At 38.8% G+C, this 16,327-nt stretch overlaps 4 protein-coding genes and 1 long non-coding RNA gene across 8 annotated transcripts; 2 read left to right on the forward strand and 3 right to left on the reverse strand.

Moving 5' to 3' along the window:
* The first annotated feature begins 2,316 nt into the window (after positions 1–2,316).
* On the forward strand, positions 2,317–5,472 carry LOC103872005 (ACT domain-containing protein ACR8). Its single transcript, XM_009150345.3, has 7 exons — positions 2,317–2,995; positions 3,433–3,478; positions 3,594–3,708; positions 3,784–3,851; positions 3,944–4,516; positions 4,607–4,711; positions 4,809–5,472. Exons 1-7 carry the CDS (start codon positions 2,934–2,936, stop codon positions 5,163–5,165), a joined length of 1,326 nt encoding a protein of 441 aa, XP_009148593.1. The 5' UTR covers positions 2,317–2,933; the 3' UTR covers positions 5,166–5,472.
* Positions 5,473–6,822: 1,350 nt separating this feature from the next.
* LOC103872006 (ATP-dependent Clp protease proteolytic subunit-related protein 2, chloroplastic) lies at positions 6,823–8,667 on the reverse strand. Its single transcript, XM_009150346.2, has 9 exons — positions 8,484–8,667; positions 8,348–8,391; positions 8,167–8,239; positions 7,976–8,090; positions 7,751–7,888; positions 7,549–7,665; positions 7,397–7,465; positions 7,207–7,302; positions 6,823–7,122 (listed from the first exon to the last, which is right to left on the reverse strand). The coding sequence occupies exons 1-9, from the start codon at positions 8,531–8,533 to the stop codon at positions 6,985–6,987; spliced, it is 840 nt and encodes a 279-aa protein (XP_009148594.1). The 5' UTR covers positions 8,534–8,667; the 3' UTR covers positions 6,823–6,984.
* A 364-nt stretch (positions 8,668–9,031) lies between these two features.
* On the reverse strand, positions 9,032–14,636 carry LOC103872007 (general transcription and DNA repair factor IIH subunit TFB5). 4 transcript variants are annotated; one of them, XM_009150347.3, is made up of 3 exons: positions 9,917–10,069; positions 9,534–9,600; positions 9,032–9,440 (listed from the first exon to the last, which is right to left on the reverse strand). In XM_009150347.3, exons 2-3 carry the CDS (start codon positions 9,566–9,568, stop codon positions 9,263–9,265), a joined length of 213 nt encoding a protein of 70 aa, XP_009148595.1. In that variant the 5' UTR covers positions 9,569–9,600; positions 9,917–10,069; the 3' UTR covers positions 9,032–9,262. The 4 variants fall into 4 exon arrangements, with proteins under 4 accessions (XP_009148595.1, XP_009148597.1, XP_018515268.1 ...); XM_009150349.3 differs by having other exon boundaries at positions 9,534–9,578; positions 9,917–10,060; XM_018659752.2 differs by having other exon boundaries at positions 9,534–9,588; positions 9,915–10,007.
* LOC117126217 lies at positions 10,935–15,239 on the forward strand. The gene is made up of 2 exons (XR_004448724.1): positions 10,935–11,144; positions 14,562–15,239. It is a non-coding gene; the product is annotated as an uncharacterized LOC117126217 (long non-coding RNA).
* LOC103872008 (protein cornichon homolog 4) lies at positions 15,053–16,304 on the reverse strand. The gene is made up of 4 exons (XM_009150350.3): positions 16,050–16,304; positions 15,591–15,772; positions 15,380–15,502; positions 15,053–15,306 (listed from the first exon to the last, which is right to left on the reverse strand). Exons 1-4 carry the CDS (start codon positions 16,119–16,121, stop codon positions 15,270–15,272), a joined length of 414 nt encoding a protein of 137 aa, XP_009148598.1. The 5' UTR covers positions 16,122–16,304; the 3' UTR covers positions 15,053–15,269.
* Positions 16,305–16,327: the final 23 nt, after the last annotated feature.

Here is a 16,327-nt window from a genome sequence, read left to right on the forward strand (position 1 = left end):
TAAATTCCCCCACGGGATTTTTCTGTCCATTCAACGTTTTGTTCCTACGAGTTGCTCAAAGGCTGTTTTTTTCCTGTGGGTTGTGTTTTTTTTTCCCTTTATACCCAATTTTATTTTTGTAATTGTTTCGAATTGTTCTTAAAGAAAGTCACATTATCCATAAAATAAGAATTTTTATGAGAATTAACGGCACCGACCGACCCGACCCATATTCTCGTGGACAATCTTCTTTTGGTTGATTCTGTTGCCAAGATTATCGTAATAATGTTATTTATTACGTTCTGATGACGTAGCTCCCACAACCAACCGGTTACTGGCCATTCCAGTTTCCGGCGGAGAATCGTACACAATTTCCCGCTAAAACCGACGTGGAAAGAGCCATCAAAGACAAAAAAAAAAGCTATTCTGAAAAGAGCCAAAATATTGTAGACTATCAATAACATCAAGGGCCAGAGTAATCGACAAAAAATTTCTCGAACGTACGGAGAAGCTCGTAACTCTGTTTATTTTGTAATTGTTCTAAGATTCTTTGACACACTTTTTATTTCCTCGACGTTCTAGTCTACATACTTACTCTTACCCATAATCAAAATGACCGGTTGTCGAGTTAAAACATAAAATAGATTTTAATACTCATTGCAAATTGATCATTAATGTGTCATTAATGATATGACAAACATTAACAGCTAATAAATGCAGCACAAAGAATCGTAGCCTTGGTCTTTGTCCGTTAAGCTTAACGAATAGTTAAATTGCTTTGGCAGGTTCGGTTACTGCACTGCACGTCCAAGCATGTATATAGGAAACTGAATTACTAGCATCACGGAGAACTCTGTCGTCGACGTGGCGAGATCTAGATCCTATATGATTTTAGATCGTTAGGACATCCTACGTGATTGCACGTGACATGGTTATGTTCCTTGTGGAGAAAGTGGCCCATACGTGGGGCATATTCGTATGTAGTGCATGCGAATGATCTCCTTAGATGATCCCTTATGTTATACACTTGTTTTCTTTTTCCAAATTATACTAGTAGGATATAACTAACAATCCACATACTAATATACGAATCTATTAATTCTGGCATCTACTAACTGTAGCCACTTTTATATTATCTAATTATAAAAAGTAAAGGAAATCACGCTTATGGACGATCATGAATCTCCAATAAAGTTGATACGTGATATTCTGTTTTAGGATTAATTCAATTAAGGACTATGGTATATAGTCGGTAAATGCGTAATGGGTAGGCCGATAAAATCACCTCATCGACGTGAGAGTCACGCGTGAATTTACTTTTCTTCCTATACTTCCTTTGGTCCAATTAAATGTCACCACGTGACTAACCCCTGATTCTGCTCGAGCAAAGGACAGTTTTACCCTTTACGACATGCTTAAAAGTGACAGTCTCTCTCTTGCCAGCTTTACATGGGTCCCGTAAAGATCTTTCTCCTCTTAAAATTGCGCCTCTCGATTCGGAGATTCCCATGATACGAAAAGACCCATATGCCCTTAAATTGCCAGAGATGTCGGAACCAAAATCTACGAGTTTTATTACAGAACACAAGCTTATGGGAAAGTACGGATCTACAAAAGCGCGTAGAATACCATACCAAACATCTCTGAACCAAAATCTACGAGGCTTATTAGTTACTCCTCCCTCCGTTTTTTAATATAAGTCGTTTTAGAGAAACTTTTTTGTTCCGAATTATATGTCGTTTTCGGTTTTTTATGTAACATTTATTAGTAATTAATGTTGTCTGAACAATGATAATATATCTTCTATTTTTCTATTGGTTAAATTGTGGTTAGGTAAATAATTAATGATGTTTTTATTTCGAAAATATAAGAAATTAATGATTTTCTTAATCTATGTGCATAGATTCAAAACGACTTATAATAAAAAACAGAGGGAGTATTACAGAACATACATAGAGCTTATGGGAAAGTACGGATCTTCGAGAATCGCGTAGCTCTCACGTGGTCACGTTATGAGGTGGGTGTGTGTGTAGGGAAGAGAATTCTCATCTTAGCTACGAAGCGAGTATCATTTGACGTGGGACCTTTAAGATTATGACACGTGGCCTACCGTGGCCGTTGGATGAGTGATTGTCGGGAGGGATCATACTAGAGTGCAAAGCACGCAAAGGCAAAACCCCATTTAGGACCGGTGGTGTCCTAGCTGGACAGTTGAACAACCATAACAAAAGGATGTGTTGACACGTGGAGTTTTTGCTGGTTGTTTCTTTTGTGATGGGATTGCTAACTAATTACGGGAATATTTAATAGCTAATTAAACCATTTCGCTGAGATTTAGGTTTTGATGTTTTGGATGATTTTGCGTCTAATAAGCTATATTATTAAGTTTTTCTTTTAAAAAAAAAATTGTACCAAAGACTTAGAATAACTGAAATAATGAAGTTAACATGAATAAACTGATTAAAAATAGTATTTATTAAGAAGAATTAAGTTAAATACAAAGGTAGAAGAATGATGATTATTGTAGCATTTGTAGGTTAAACTATATATTAAAAATGAAACATTATAAAAAGTCCATATCAAGAAGACTTTTAGCATTAGAAACATGCGTGAGTTGTGCCCTTCCATGTGAGTCTTCTATAATATGCCGTGATAATTAAAAAAAAAATAAATATGCATTTATCTATATATAAAAGGAGTCCAGTGTATGGAAGGATTATGTGAAAACGTGCTTTGAATCATCTAGAGAGAGAAAAAAGTAACAGTCTCGCAAATCAAGAGAAATTAACGGTAGCGTTTGGTTTAGAGAGAAACGCCTTTGAAGAGATCGATATTTGTTTTGTTGGTGGGTCATCTTTGGTAACAAGAAGAAGAAGAAGAAACAGAGAAGCTAAAGAAGAAGAGATTGAAAACGCCGCCGTGTGAGTATCAGAGAGATTGAGGGAAAGATAGATATGGCGATGAAGGGCTATTTGGATGAATATGAAAAACTTGTGATTAGGATGAACACTCCAAGGTTTGTTTGCTTTTTTTTTTTTTTCATTTTTCTCAAGAACAGATCTTAAGATTATAAAAACCAAGAACCTCGTTTTTTTGCTGGGTATCTAATGATTTCGTGTTTAGTTTCTGTATTTTTTCTATATCTCTGAAGTTTTTCCTGGAAATTATGAGTTTAATATTTTCGAAATTTCAAATTGAGTTTTTAAATTTTCAAAGTTTCTTTTCGTTCATCCTTTTAATTAACCTTTTTTCCAAAGAAATATATTAAAATATTTTAAAGTTTGTTCTTTCTGTCTGCTTCCTAGAATATTTCCACAAATCTCTTTCGGCCTCTTTTCTTTCATCAACTTGAATTTTTTTTAACTACTTATCTTCTTCAAACTTATATTGAACAAAATTTATTTTTGACACAAATGAAAATTAGTCTAAAATTAATTTGTACATAATTTACAGGGTCGTTATCGACAATGGTGTTTGTTCTTCAGCGACAATCGTCAAGGTTTGCTTCTTTATTTTTAATCTAAACAACCTTAAATAATTAATAGCCTCAAAGTAAATGATTCATACTTAATCCAAAAGATTAATAACAATAACTCCATTTTTTCTTCTATCAGGTTGACAGTCCAAGAGGACATGGTATATTGTTAGAAGCAGTACAAATCCTCACCGATTTGAACCTCTCCATTAAAAAAGCTTACATTTCTTCTGATGGAAGATGGAACATGGATGGTAATTTTCAAAAAAAAAAAAATTAATTATAATGTTTTAATTATGTTTATAACTCTTGTTTTCTAATTACTGCAGTTTTCCATGTGACTGACATAAACGGAAACAAGTTGAATGATCAGAGCGTCTTAAAATACATTGAACAGGTATTTTCGTAATTTTAATATAAATAAATGCTCTGTCTGCATTCAAGAAGGGATTCTAAAAATAGAAATATTTCTTTTTTTGGTTTTGACAGTCGATCGAAACGGTTTACTACGGAGAAAACATTGAAGTTAACGGTCTAACGGCCTTAGAGTTAACCGGAACGGACAGGATCGGTTTACTATCCGAGATGTTTGCGGTTCTCTCTGATCTCAACTGCGATGTAGTTGACGCTAAGCTATGGACACATAACGGCAGAGTTGCGTCTATGATCTATCTCAAAGACTGCAGCTCAGGATCACCGATTCTTGATTCTCATCGCATATCCAAGATCGAGGGACGGTTGAAGAACGTTCTGAACGGCGATAGCGACGTTAAGTCCGCTGCTAAGACTTGTGTTTCGGTGGATATGATGACGCACATCGAACGCAGGCTTCATCAGCTTATGTTCGAAGATAGAGACTACGAGAAGAGATCCAAGAAGCAGGAGAGATCTCCTATGGTGGTTGTGACGGTTCAGAATTGGGCTGAGAGGGGCTACTCGGTCGTTAATGTTCATTGCCGGGACAGGACTAAGCTTTTGTTCGACGTGGTTTGTACGTTAACCGATATGGAATATGCCGTGTTCCATGCGACTATCAACACATCTGAAGACCAAGCTCATTTGGTATGTTTCTTGAACCGGTCTTTTGCAATTTTTTTATAGTTGAGAGGTTGACTTTGAGCTAAACAATATTTCTTTTTTGAACTTATTCAGGAATTTTATATCCGGCATAAGGATGGATCACCGATAAGTTCAGAAGCAGAGAGACAAAGAGTGATACAATGCTTAGAAGCTGCAGTGGAAAGAAGAGCATCTGAGGTATGTATAAATTAGACTAGGTTGAAGTTGATTGAATGTTTTTGATTGGTTGACCGATAATCTAAACCGGTTCTTTGGTTTTGATTGTGTGTGTTAGGGTGTGAGATTGGAGCTGAGGCATCCAGACAAACAAGGTTTACTGGCGGAAGTTACTAGGACTTTCAGAGAAAATGGTCTGAATGTTACAAGAACAGAGATATCAACGAGCTGCGGTATGGCTACAAACATATTCTATGTAACCGATGCGAATGGAGATGAAGCTGACACGAAACTGATTGAATCGGTTAGGGAGAAAATCGGTTTCGAGTGTTTAAGAGTAAAAGAAATGCCATCAGTGAATCAAAGGAAGGGAGATGGAGAAGAACATCAACAGACTAAAGCAGTGTTGGTTTCACTTGGGAGCTTGGTCTGGAGAAATCTATTCAGCTTTGGTCTTGTCAAATCATGTTCTTGAGACAGTTCACAACGTGGGTTAACCGAACCACCAGTGCAGTAGAATTTATCTCTTAAAAGACACGCAGACTTCTTTGGAAAAAGTCTGCGTGCCTTTTCAAGGATCAATACTTCTAATCTGTGTGTTTTGGTAAATTGAGTTTGAGTTTAGGCAATGTTTGTTCATGGTCTTGTTAATAGAGAAAAAAATAGGGAAGGATGATTAGAAAATCAGAAGTTGCTTACTATTTTTTTATTGTGGGGGTTCTAGATGTTATAAAAGTTTGTACAAAGTTTCTAAAATTAATTATTATCATTATTGTTTGATATGTTTGTGTGTTTGCTTGATTATTAGTGGTTGGTATTTTTCTGTGGAATGTTTTAAGGTTTTGGTCCCATTATTCAAATTATAGAAAATTATAGATGTGGTTATGGATATATGTCCCATTAAAATAAAAAGCTGAATAGTACGTTCTTTTTTTTTTCTTTGACAGCGAATAGTACGTTCTAGTTTTTGAATATTGGAACTTTCCATCATAATTTTCCAACAAGAAAAAGGACAATAAAGGTAGGTAAGCAAACAAAGCTGTTGGTAGGTGATGATTCGTGGAGTAATTGGAAAATGATGCATTGGTGTCTCCCTATGTTCCTTCCATTCATCCCTTATTTAATTTTGTTGAAAAAGTTGGTGATAGAAGTCGTAAATATAGATTTTATCTCATTATTCAAATTCAAAATCTTGGAAAAATCAAGTGTCTATCTCCAATCATCCAGTAAAAGATATGAACAAAAAGCAGGATAGTATTACTTTTTAGAAATGTATAATCCAATGATCCATCTATGTTCAATAGTTAAAACATTTGACGTCGTTCTCATGTGTTAGGTCTAAGTTGCGTGTGTCAATACTGCCGACAGCTTTCTATGCTCTTCTTACCTCAAACTATTGTAAAACATAAAATCTTGACTTTATATTACTAATAATAGAAGGTGGGTGGCGCCATTTTCATGATTATCCGATTAGTTTAACTGAAGTGGTACCGTCACAGTTAACATTTTACCGCAAAAGAAAAAGAAAAAAAATGGTTACGTCACTTCCTCGGAGAAGTGCCCTGATAAGTATGTTGTGTATACCAGCATTTGGGGTAACATCCTCTTCCATTTTCCTAAACACCATGCCAGCTTCAGACAATGAGCCTTTTAACAGTCCTCCAGTCATTAGGCTTCACTTCTTTGAGAGAAATGCTACATAATAAATCTCAAGATTCATCGACCTTACTTTTTACACATCCCGTAACTGATGATCTTTGGCCTGGTTACCTTGCAGAATGGTAAAACTGCATTTCAAACGAATTTGCGAATATTCTATCAATCAACAAAAATTGTACAATAGAAAAACGTAAACTTGCATTGTCACTGATAAAAATACAAAATGAAATTTCATTAGGTAGAAGAGTGAGTTCGTAGGTTATCCACAAAATCTACATTTTCATATTATTTAATTATACGATAAAACCATTTGAAACGTGCATGAAGATCTATATTAGTCAGGGGGGGGGGAGTTTTAGGTAATTTTGGTTTTAGAAGCGGTACAAATCCACATTGTAAGCATTTTCTTCGGTTTGGTTAGGGTGTGTTTTCGTGGGACTACCACAGAACCAACCAGACAAGAAAGCCAGCGGTTAGCAAACGTTCATCTCAGCTTCAGATTTAAAAATGTTTGTAGAACCCAAATAGAAAGAAATAACGAGAAAAAAAAAAAGATTTTATACGGTAACAATCACCCAAGGAACAACAACTTCAAGCTTTTGACATTACCAAATGTGAAGGAAAAAAAAAACAGATTAACCGAGACCAGAGGTTTCGTCTTGGCGAGGAGCGTCGGCTTTGATGCGCGGTGGTCTAACAATCTTATCAATAAGTCCGTACTCCATAGCTTCTTCAGCGTTGAACCTCTTCACTCTGCTCAAGTCTTTGAAGATCTGCATCATCATTGTTTCAATATCATCATCATCATATGCAGCACTCTCAGAAGTGTCATTACTATTATGACAACAAAAACTAACCGTTTCCACAGGCTGCCCAGTATTCTTGGCTAGTTCGTTGAAGAGGTAGTCTCTTATCCTTGAAAGCTCCTTTGCTTCATTTTGGATATCATCAGCCTAAAGGAAGTTTTCAAATGTATATAGCTTCACCATGTTACTAAATGAATGGTATAACAGTCCATGACTGGAGGGATAGGCGCAGCTTATTTACCTGACCACGGGCAGCACCAGCTGGTGACGTGAGGGCTATTCTTGACAATGGCATCGCAAACCGTTGACCCTTTCACATAGAGAAGAAAGAATATAAAACAATTAAACCCATTTTCCTCAGAGTCTAGCACATAAGTTCAAATAGATGATTACCTTTTCACCGGCAGCAAGAAGAAAGCCTGCAAGGTTATAGGCAAGGCCAACACAATGTGTCCCAACAGGACTTTTCAAGCTTTTCATTGTATCATAAATAGCTAAACTTGGAGTTAGCTACAAAAAAAAAGATAATTAACTTTTTTATTAAACAAGTGTGTAAAGCAAAGAACAAAAAAAAAATGTAAAGAGAGAAACTCACATCTCCACCAGGTCCATTTAAGTACATATAAATCCTCCTGGAGTCATCAAGAGTATCGAGATACAACATGGTTGCTAATATCTGGTTGCTAAACTCTTCGTCAATGTTTTGTCCAATGAAGATCACACGCTCTCGATACTGCAACAAAAGAATAACCAAAGTTTGCATCTTCTTTTCTTTGTCACAAGGTTTTATGTAAAGAGTTGAATAATAAACACTACGTACAAGGGCGTTCCATATATCAACCCATTGCCAAGTGCCTTCCTCTCGGTTTCTGTAGGGAACTCTCGGTGTTCCTATAGGCATCATCTTCACCCTTGACCTACTCGCTTTCCCCGTCCTGCAACAACCACAAAGCTCAATGAACCGAACCCATCACATTCAAAGAGCGAAAGAGAAGAACTTTTGAGATATACCCTGATTGCAAACTCTTGTGGATCCTGCCGTAGAACTCCTTATTCAGATTCTGATACCCATTTGTCAAAAAGCCTGAAGAACTCAATTCCGACAACAGTTGTAGTAACACGAAATAAACCAGTTCACTATCGATTAAAAAATCAAAACTTTATAAGAGATTAAGAAGAAAAAGGAACGAACTTGAAGATTGAGGCTTCAAGCCAGAGTAAAGCTTGATGCTACAGCTACAAAAATAACATATAAAACAATCAGATGCAACTGTGTATGTGTGTGTGTGTAATTGAGGAGATTACAATTTAGGAGAATCTAAGATTACCACGGACTCAGAGAAGACTGGTGAAGGGTTGTGTTAAACGAGACCGCCATGGTCGTCGAGAGCTTGTGTTTGAGAGCCCAACACAACCTTTTGTGTGTGTTTTTTCTTTTTTATTAACAAAGGGGAAAATTACAGATTGGGTGAGGAAGATGGATGGGTTAATGAGAGATACTCAGTTATATTGGTTTACCTTAACCGATTGGTTTACATGTGCAATTGTATTTGGTTTAATTATTTCTTGGATTTTTTTTTACTTGGTTAATGGGACAACAAAACTTCTTTGAACTTCCTGGACCCTGTCTCTCTATTAGAATTTCACATCCCCTTGGATTATTTTGACATTTGACGGTTCAGATGTAAATAACTAAGCCGGTTCACTTTCCATCCTACTGTACTGTAAACTTGCGGTAGCTGAAGTGCAAAATCATAAAATGTTATGCTTATCAACCAAAAAACAGGTATTGAGTCCCAATTCTCAAACTAATCAACTGATATAAAAAAACTAGTTTGGTTTGAGAAAACCGATTGATTCAAAAACCAAAACAGAGAGAAACAATATCAAAAACCATCTTTCCACTTGTAAAAAATGAGTATCCCACATGAATCTCCAACTAATCAAAACATACCCAGAGAAAATAGACTGATTATTTGACAATGTCACACCATTATAAGCAAGCATGAGTAATCTAATCTTTGCACAAGATGATTCAATCTGACAGAGAAAGAAAAAGAAGGCATTTTGATAGATGGATTGATAGGTGCAGTGTATTATATTTGTTTTAAGAAGGCTTCTCGTAAGAGTTTTGATCACGAAACTCAGCAACGGCGCTGCGGATCATCTGCTCAACATGAGGCTGGACAAACAAGTGAGTACTATCGAGAACATGAATAATGAACTTCTGAGAGGAAGGCATCGAGTTGTTCATGTTCACTATGAACTGCGCCATGGGAATATCGCTGCAAACAAAACAAAAGACAGATTGAGATTAACCATGACTACAAATTGTGTTATGTAGATATATGACTGAGAAAGGAAAGAAGAGTGAGTACCAGGTGATGAACACTCCTTTGATGGCATTAACCATTTTGAGTTGTCTGAAACAAAGGGTAACAAAACCTGTTGAATAAATCTGGATTAGAATGCTAAAACACTGGTTGAAACTCAGAACGATCAATCACAACGAGCAAAAAAGAAAGTTGAATACTTTTTATTTTCAGTTCAGAGATACACTACTAATAAGCAACAATTCCATAAGTGAGTTTCAGCTACCCTAAAACCATCACAATAGATTTCGATTGCCAAATCTAGGTCAAGTTTCTGCGACGGAACGAGAGCAAAACTAGGATCTATCAACTATCAAAAAAGGTTCTTGTATAAAATACATTAAGGATCGAGTGTGTTTGTCTTTGAGCGAGATAGAGAGAGAACTCACCTTGTTCACGAGATTCCCCTGGCTTGACGAGACGATGGCCAACAGACGCACAAATGAAAAAAAGAAAAAGGGTTTTGGACTCGTTTTATCTCAAAACGAGCCTCACTTTTTCACTTTTTATAAAAAAAAGATCAAAGTTCACATGAACCACCCAACTTCTTTTGTTGTTTGACTGATCACTAGTTTTTTTCTTAAGTATGTGTAATTGTGTATCATTGAGCCACATCTGCAAAAAATTCCAGAATACTACAAAAAAAACAAAGCATGAGATCATACCAATAGATACATCTTAAGAAAAATGATACAAGATGTCAAAGAGTTTATCCGAATGATCTGAATGTAAGATAGGTTTGAATGTATATATTATTGATAACGTGAGAGCTTATTTATACATGGTATACAAGATCTTTGATAAGATCAAATCTGTAGATAAGTACTAGCGTATTATCTTTGATCATTATCTTCAGTATGGATATACACTAATACGCCCCCTCAAGATGGACGAGTCGTAGACAGTCCAATCTTGACGAATAGATCATGAAACCGTGCCCTCGGAAGAGGTTTGGTGAGTGCATCAGCGAGTTGGTCTGTGGTGCTGATGTGTGACACACGAAGAAACTTGCGTTGTACCAGCTCCCGAACAAAGTGATAGTCCAGTGCTAGATGTTTCATTCGTGAGTGGAAGACCGGGTTTGCTGCCAAGTAGGTTGCTCCTATGTTGTCACAAAACAGAGTTGGTGTGGTCTTCAAGGGAACCCGGAGTTCTTGGAGGAGGTGAGTGATCCATAGGACTTCTGCTGCTGCTCCAGTAAGGCTTCTGTACTCGGCTTCTGTGCTGGAGCGAGCAACTCCTTTCATTTTGCGGGAGCTCCAAGAGATAGGTTGCTTGCCAAGGTAGACAATGTATGCTCCTGTGGACGTGTAGTCATCGTGATCTCCTGCCCAGTCTGCGTCTGAGTAGGCATGGAGTGTGAGTGGCGTGTTGCGAGAGAAGAATAGTCCTTTTGTTGCAGTGCCCGCAAGGTATCGAAGTACGCGCTTTGCTGCTTCGAGGTGGAGTGTTGTAGGGTGGTGCATGAACTGAGACAATCTGTTGACTGCAAAGGCTATGTCAGGCCTTGTAAGACAGAGATACTGCAGGCTACCAACAATTGCACGGAACGATAGAGGATCACTGAGAGAGACACCACCTTTCTGAGTCAGCACTTGCGTAGAGCACATAGGAGTGGTGACGGCTTTAGCTTCAGTCATCTTTGTTTTAGCGAGAAGATCAGTGATGTATTTGGTTTGTGTGAGGTGGAGTCCTGAAGTAGTTCGATGAGCCTCCATGCCGAGGAAGTAGGATAGATCACCGAGATCCTTAAGGGAGAAGCGTGATGACAAGTATTTGATGAACTTGGTGATTTCCAGTAGACTGTTACCGGTCACAATGATGTCATCTACATATATTAGGATGTACATGAGCAGACTGCCTGAGCTGAACACAAATAGTGATGCATCAGCCATGGAGTTGACAAATCCAACACTGATGAGTGCGTCTCGGAGAGCATTATACCATGCTCTAGGAGCTTGTTTTAGACCGTAGATAGCCTTGCGTAGTCGACAGACATGGTCGGGTTTGTCCTTATCAATGAATCCCGGCGGCTGGGTCATATAGACTTCTTCATCGAGATCCCCTTGGAGGAATGCGTTGTTGACATCTAGCTGCTTGAGAGCCCAGTTCTGTGCTACTGCTAGTCCAATGACCAGACGTATAGAGGCATGTTTAATGACAGGACTGAATGTCTCATGAAAGTCGATTCCCGGTCGTTGGTGAAAGCCCTTTGCGACGAGACGCGACTTGTTGCCTTTGACTGTACCATCAGGGTTGTATTTGATGCGATGAAGCCATCTGCAGCCAACAATGTTCGTGGCCATTGATCGTGGAACAAGATCAAACGTTCTGTTCCTGACTATTGCATTGTACTCGTCGCTCATGGACATTCTCCATCGTTTGTCTTTCAGGGCTTGAGCAAGATTGGCTGGTTCTAGTTCAGCAAGTATAGCCGCCAGACCATACTTTTGGTTTGGTTTGGTGATGTTGTTCTTAGACCGTGTTGTCATGGAGTGAGTGTTGGTTGTCTCAGTCGTAGTTGCTGAAGGTTGAGGTAGTGAGGTCGAGGTAGTGACCGTTGCTGTTGTTGACGTTGTCTCAGGAGGTGATGATGATGCCGGTGTCGTTGTTGGTGAAGTTCCTGAGACCGGAGTTGACACTGTCGCCGTAGGCGCCAAAGGCACTACAGATGACTGACTGAATATAGGAACAAAAGAAGCTGAATTTGAAGAGTTAGATATATTAAGAGTATCAGATGCAGTGGAGGCTTTTAAAAGAGATGCAAATGGAAAGATGGACTCATGAAAAATGACATGACGTGAAACAAAAACGCGAGAGTTAGAGACATCAAGACATAGGAAAGCACTTTGAGTAAGAGAGTAACCCATGAAGACGCAGGGGGTCGAGCGAGGTGTGAATTTGTTGGTGCCATAGGGTCGTATCCAGGGGTAGCAGAGACATCCAAAGGTTCGGAGTTTGCTGTAGTTTGGTGGTGTCTGGAACAAGGCTTGAAATGGAGATGAGTTCGCCAGTACTGGAGTTGTCATGCGATTTATGAGATATACAGCTGCTGCAAAGGAGTAGCTCCAGTATGTGTTTGGAATGCCTGCGTGTTGGAGAAGAGTGAGGCCTGTCTCCACAATGTGCCTGTGCTTTCGTTCAGACACTCCGTTGTGCTCTGGCGTATGCGGTGGACTCGTGTGATGAGCTATGCCGTGTTGAGCAAGATACGACCTTAGGCCAACATACTCGCCCCCATTGTCTGAGTATAGGGTTGTAATTTTCGATTTAAAACGATTCTCCACTAGCATCTTGAACGCTGGAAAGATTTGAGAGACTTGTGACTTGGTTTTCATTGGATACATCCAAGTGTACCTTGTGAAATGATCAACAAATAGCACAAAGTATTTATAGCCATCAATAGAGTGAATAGGTGACGTCCAAACATCAGAAAAGATAATATCAAGAGGGCGAGACGAAGAGAGTGTGGTGTTTGAAAATGGGAGTTTATGTGTTTTATTGCTATGACAAGAGTTGCAGGGTAAAGACGATAAAGACGACACTGGTAAATGAAAACTAGAAATCATGTGACCAAGAGTTTGAGAGTTCGGGTGGCCTAAACGAGAGTGCCAGCCCGATCTCGAGGTTTTAAAACTAGAAAACACCAAAACATTATTAAGAACAGAGGAAGATTCAGTCGGCCACTCGTAGACACCTTTACTGGCCTTGCCGTTGACCAGTGTTTCCCCCGTTCTGAGGTCCTTCACCTGAAATTCATAAGGACACATTTGAACCATGACATTGTTAGTCTTGCAGAGTTTATTGACTGAGATAAGATTTCTCTTCATTGATGGAACACAAAGAATATTATTGAGTGTTAAAGGGCGCGAAGAGAGAGGGAGTTTAGTTGAACCAGTATGGGTGATAGGCAGTCCGGTTCCATTGCCAATCATGACGTCATCGCCTCCTTGATAGGGTGCGTGGAGAGACATGTTGTGGAGGTCTGAGGCAATGTGATGTGAGGCACCACTGTCTAGTAACCATGGAGACACAGACATATCAGACGTGCTTGCAGTTGTGTAATGAGCCTGAGGGTTCCATTGCGGATGAGTCATCTGTGGAGAAGCATGCCATTGCGGTGTCTGCAGTAGTGGTGCTCCTGGACGATATTGAATTTGATGTTGAGGAGAAGCAGAGGAGTAGTGTGGACATCTGCGTGCACTGTGTCCTTGTGTCCCACATATCTGACACTTACCAAGGTAGCCACGACCTCTACCTTGATAGCCTCCACGAGTTGATGATTGTCCTCTGTATTGTGGTCGTTGAGTTTGTTGAGGTTGCTGGAATTGACGAGTTTGAGCTGCGTTTGCAGTTACTGGGACTGATGAGCCATTGATCTCTTCTGTTGTTGTGAGAGAGTTTTCTCGAATCAGAAGCTTTTCATGAAGTTCCTCAAGAGTAATTGGAACATCACGACCATTTACCATCTCAACTATGGCTTTGTAGTCTTCACTGAGTCCCTCTATGATGTAGTCGAGTAGATCTTCATGGTCGAGAGCCGCTCCAAGTAGTGCTAGTTGGTCGGCTTTGGCCATGACGCCGCGCATATACTCTGTTATGGATTGTGTTCCTTTACTGCTCTTTTTCAAACTTTGTTTGATTTGTTTGACATGTGCCCTTGATGGTTTCCCGTAGGTGTTGTGTAGTAGTGTCCAGATCTCTCGAGTTGTGGTTGCTCTAGCAACAACTGGTTGAACGTTGAGTGAGAGAGTTCCAAGGATAGAGCTGTACAGAAGACGATCTTGCCGCTTCCATACTGCTACAGTTGGGTTGGGTGTGACTGCTCCATCTGCATCGGTGACTGTCTCCTCTGGTGTCTGATCTGTGTCTGATATGAAGACATGAAGTTCATGCGCTTCAAGTAGAGCTTGAACTTGAAGTCTCCACGTGATGAAGTTTGCGGAGGTTAGTTTTGTGATCCCGTTCATGTTGAGCGAGATGATGGACGATTTCATGTCCGAGGGGTTGAAAACAAGAGCCATCTCGGCTGAGGCATTGCCTGAGTTTGACATTTAGATTGCGGTAGGAAGAAGGAAAAGAAAAAAAAAAAAAAAAAATTAGGTCAGAGGTTAATCGTTTGCTCTGATACCATGTAAGATAGGTTTGAATGTATATATTATTGATAACGTGAGAGCTTATTTATACATGGTATACAAGATCTTTGATAAGATCAAATCTGTAGATAAGTACTAGCGTATTATCTTTGATCATTATCTTCAGTATGGATATACACTAATACTGAACCATATCAAACTTTTCCGCATAGAGCCTGAAGTTTTCAAACTCAAAAACCACCACCAAAACTAAGAAACCAATACAATGAATGAAACAGTAGGAAGGGTCTACTCGCAACGTGGGTGATAAGCCGCCGGAGCAAACCCTCACGGCAAGAAAATCAAAGAATAAGAAGAGACAGCTAGGGTTTAGAGAGTAGTTTATGAGCTTGCTTCACTTATACAAATAATGATCAGACATTATAGACAGTTGATAAATCAGAAAATGCTTCTAACAACGAAAGATGCACAAATCATTCTGCCACTAATCTTACAAACATCAAACAGGTAAAAAAAAAAGTGAATACACTTTCTCCTTCCATTTTTTTTTTATCATGTCTACAAGCATGAGCACGAGCACGGCGCTGAGTCATTAGGCAGCGGTGTTAAATCAGATGAAAGAAGATGGATGGGGGCGTCTTGTCAATCAATCCTCATAATCATCCAACGCTGAATAAATCATCCTAGTAAAAAAAAGAGAATGTTATTAGCTGACTTGAGCTATAACGAAAGAGAGAAATCTGTTATTTGTTTTACCAGAAGATAGTGAGAAAGAGGTTAAGGATTATGTAAGCAAGCTTGAACAGCCGTTTCTTCTTCTCCCAGTTTAACAGATTGAAGATCTCCGTGACATCTACCAAATGTTGTCGCTTCGAGTAACTGAAAACAAACCGAATCGAAATCAAGACATCAACATTTGCTCCTTGATACCAAAAAATTAGTTGTTAAAAGAAAAGGAGAGACTTACAGTTGGAAGTTGTAGTACATATAAGGGAGACAAAGGATTGCCATGAACCAGTGTCCTGTAAAGAGATAGAACACACATAGAACTCCTTGTACAATGAACTCCGGTAACACCACGTAGTTTATCCTCGCCGCTGAGTCGTAAGGGTTTATGTAATCAAACTCCAGATCCGCTAAGCATACAAGCTGCCCCAAATCCAAAAAAGATTTTTTTTTTTTTTTTTATGATCAACATGCATTACTGAAACTCACAAACACACTTCCAAAAATTGAAACTTTTTTCAATTACCAATCCTGAGGCAAATAACATATTAAACTCTAAAATTTTAAGTTAAATTAAAATCAGAAACTACTACACAGATACACAAAACCTTCGAACTTTTCGTAATCTAAAATGAGGCAAGCTCGTTGGGAAACCAAAAAGAACTTTAGATTTATTAGATTAATAGATCGAATTAAAAACCTGATACACTATGATTCCGACAAGAGCGATGAGGAAGAAGAAGGATATAAGCCATGCCCAAATATCTCCCATCTTCCTCCTTTCTGCCTACGTGTTCGGTCGCCCAGATTCGATTATAGTTCAGTTTGGCTTCGGTTTTTCGAGATTCTTCTGAATCTGAACGAACAACTGCTGTTCAGACAAAACGAGACTTCCGGTTCTGTTGTTTACCGATGTTCCGGTTCGGTTTCCGCTTCTAAACGATTTGTTTTTTATTTGACCCAAGTACAATTCTATGC

Source organism: Brassica rapa, chromosome A06 (genome assembly GCF_000309985.2).
Source record: "Brassica rapa cultivar Chiifu-401-42 chromosome A06, CAAS_Brap_v3.01, whole genome shotgun sequence".
Taxonomy (NCBI): Eukaryota; Viridiplantae; Streptophyta; class Magnoliopsida; order Brassicales; family Brassicaceae; genus Brassica; species Brassica rapa.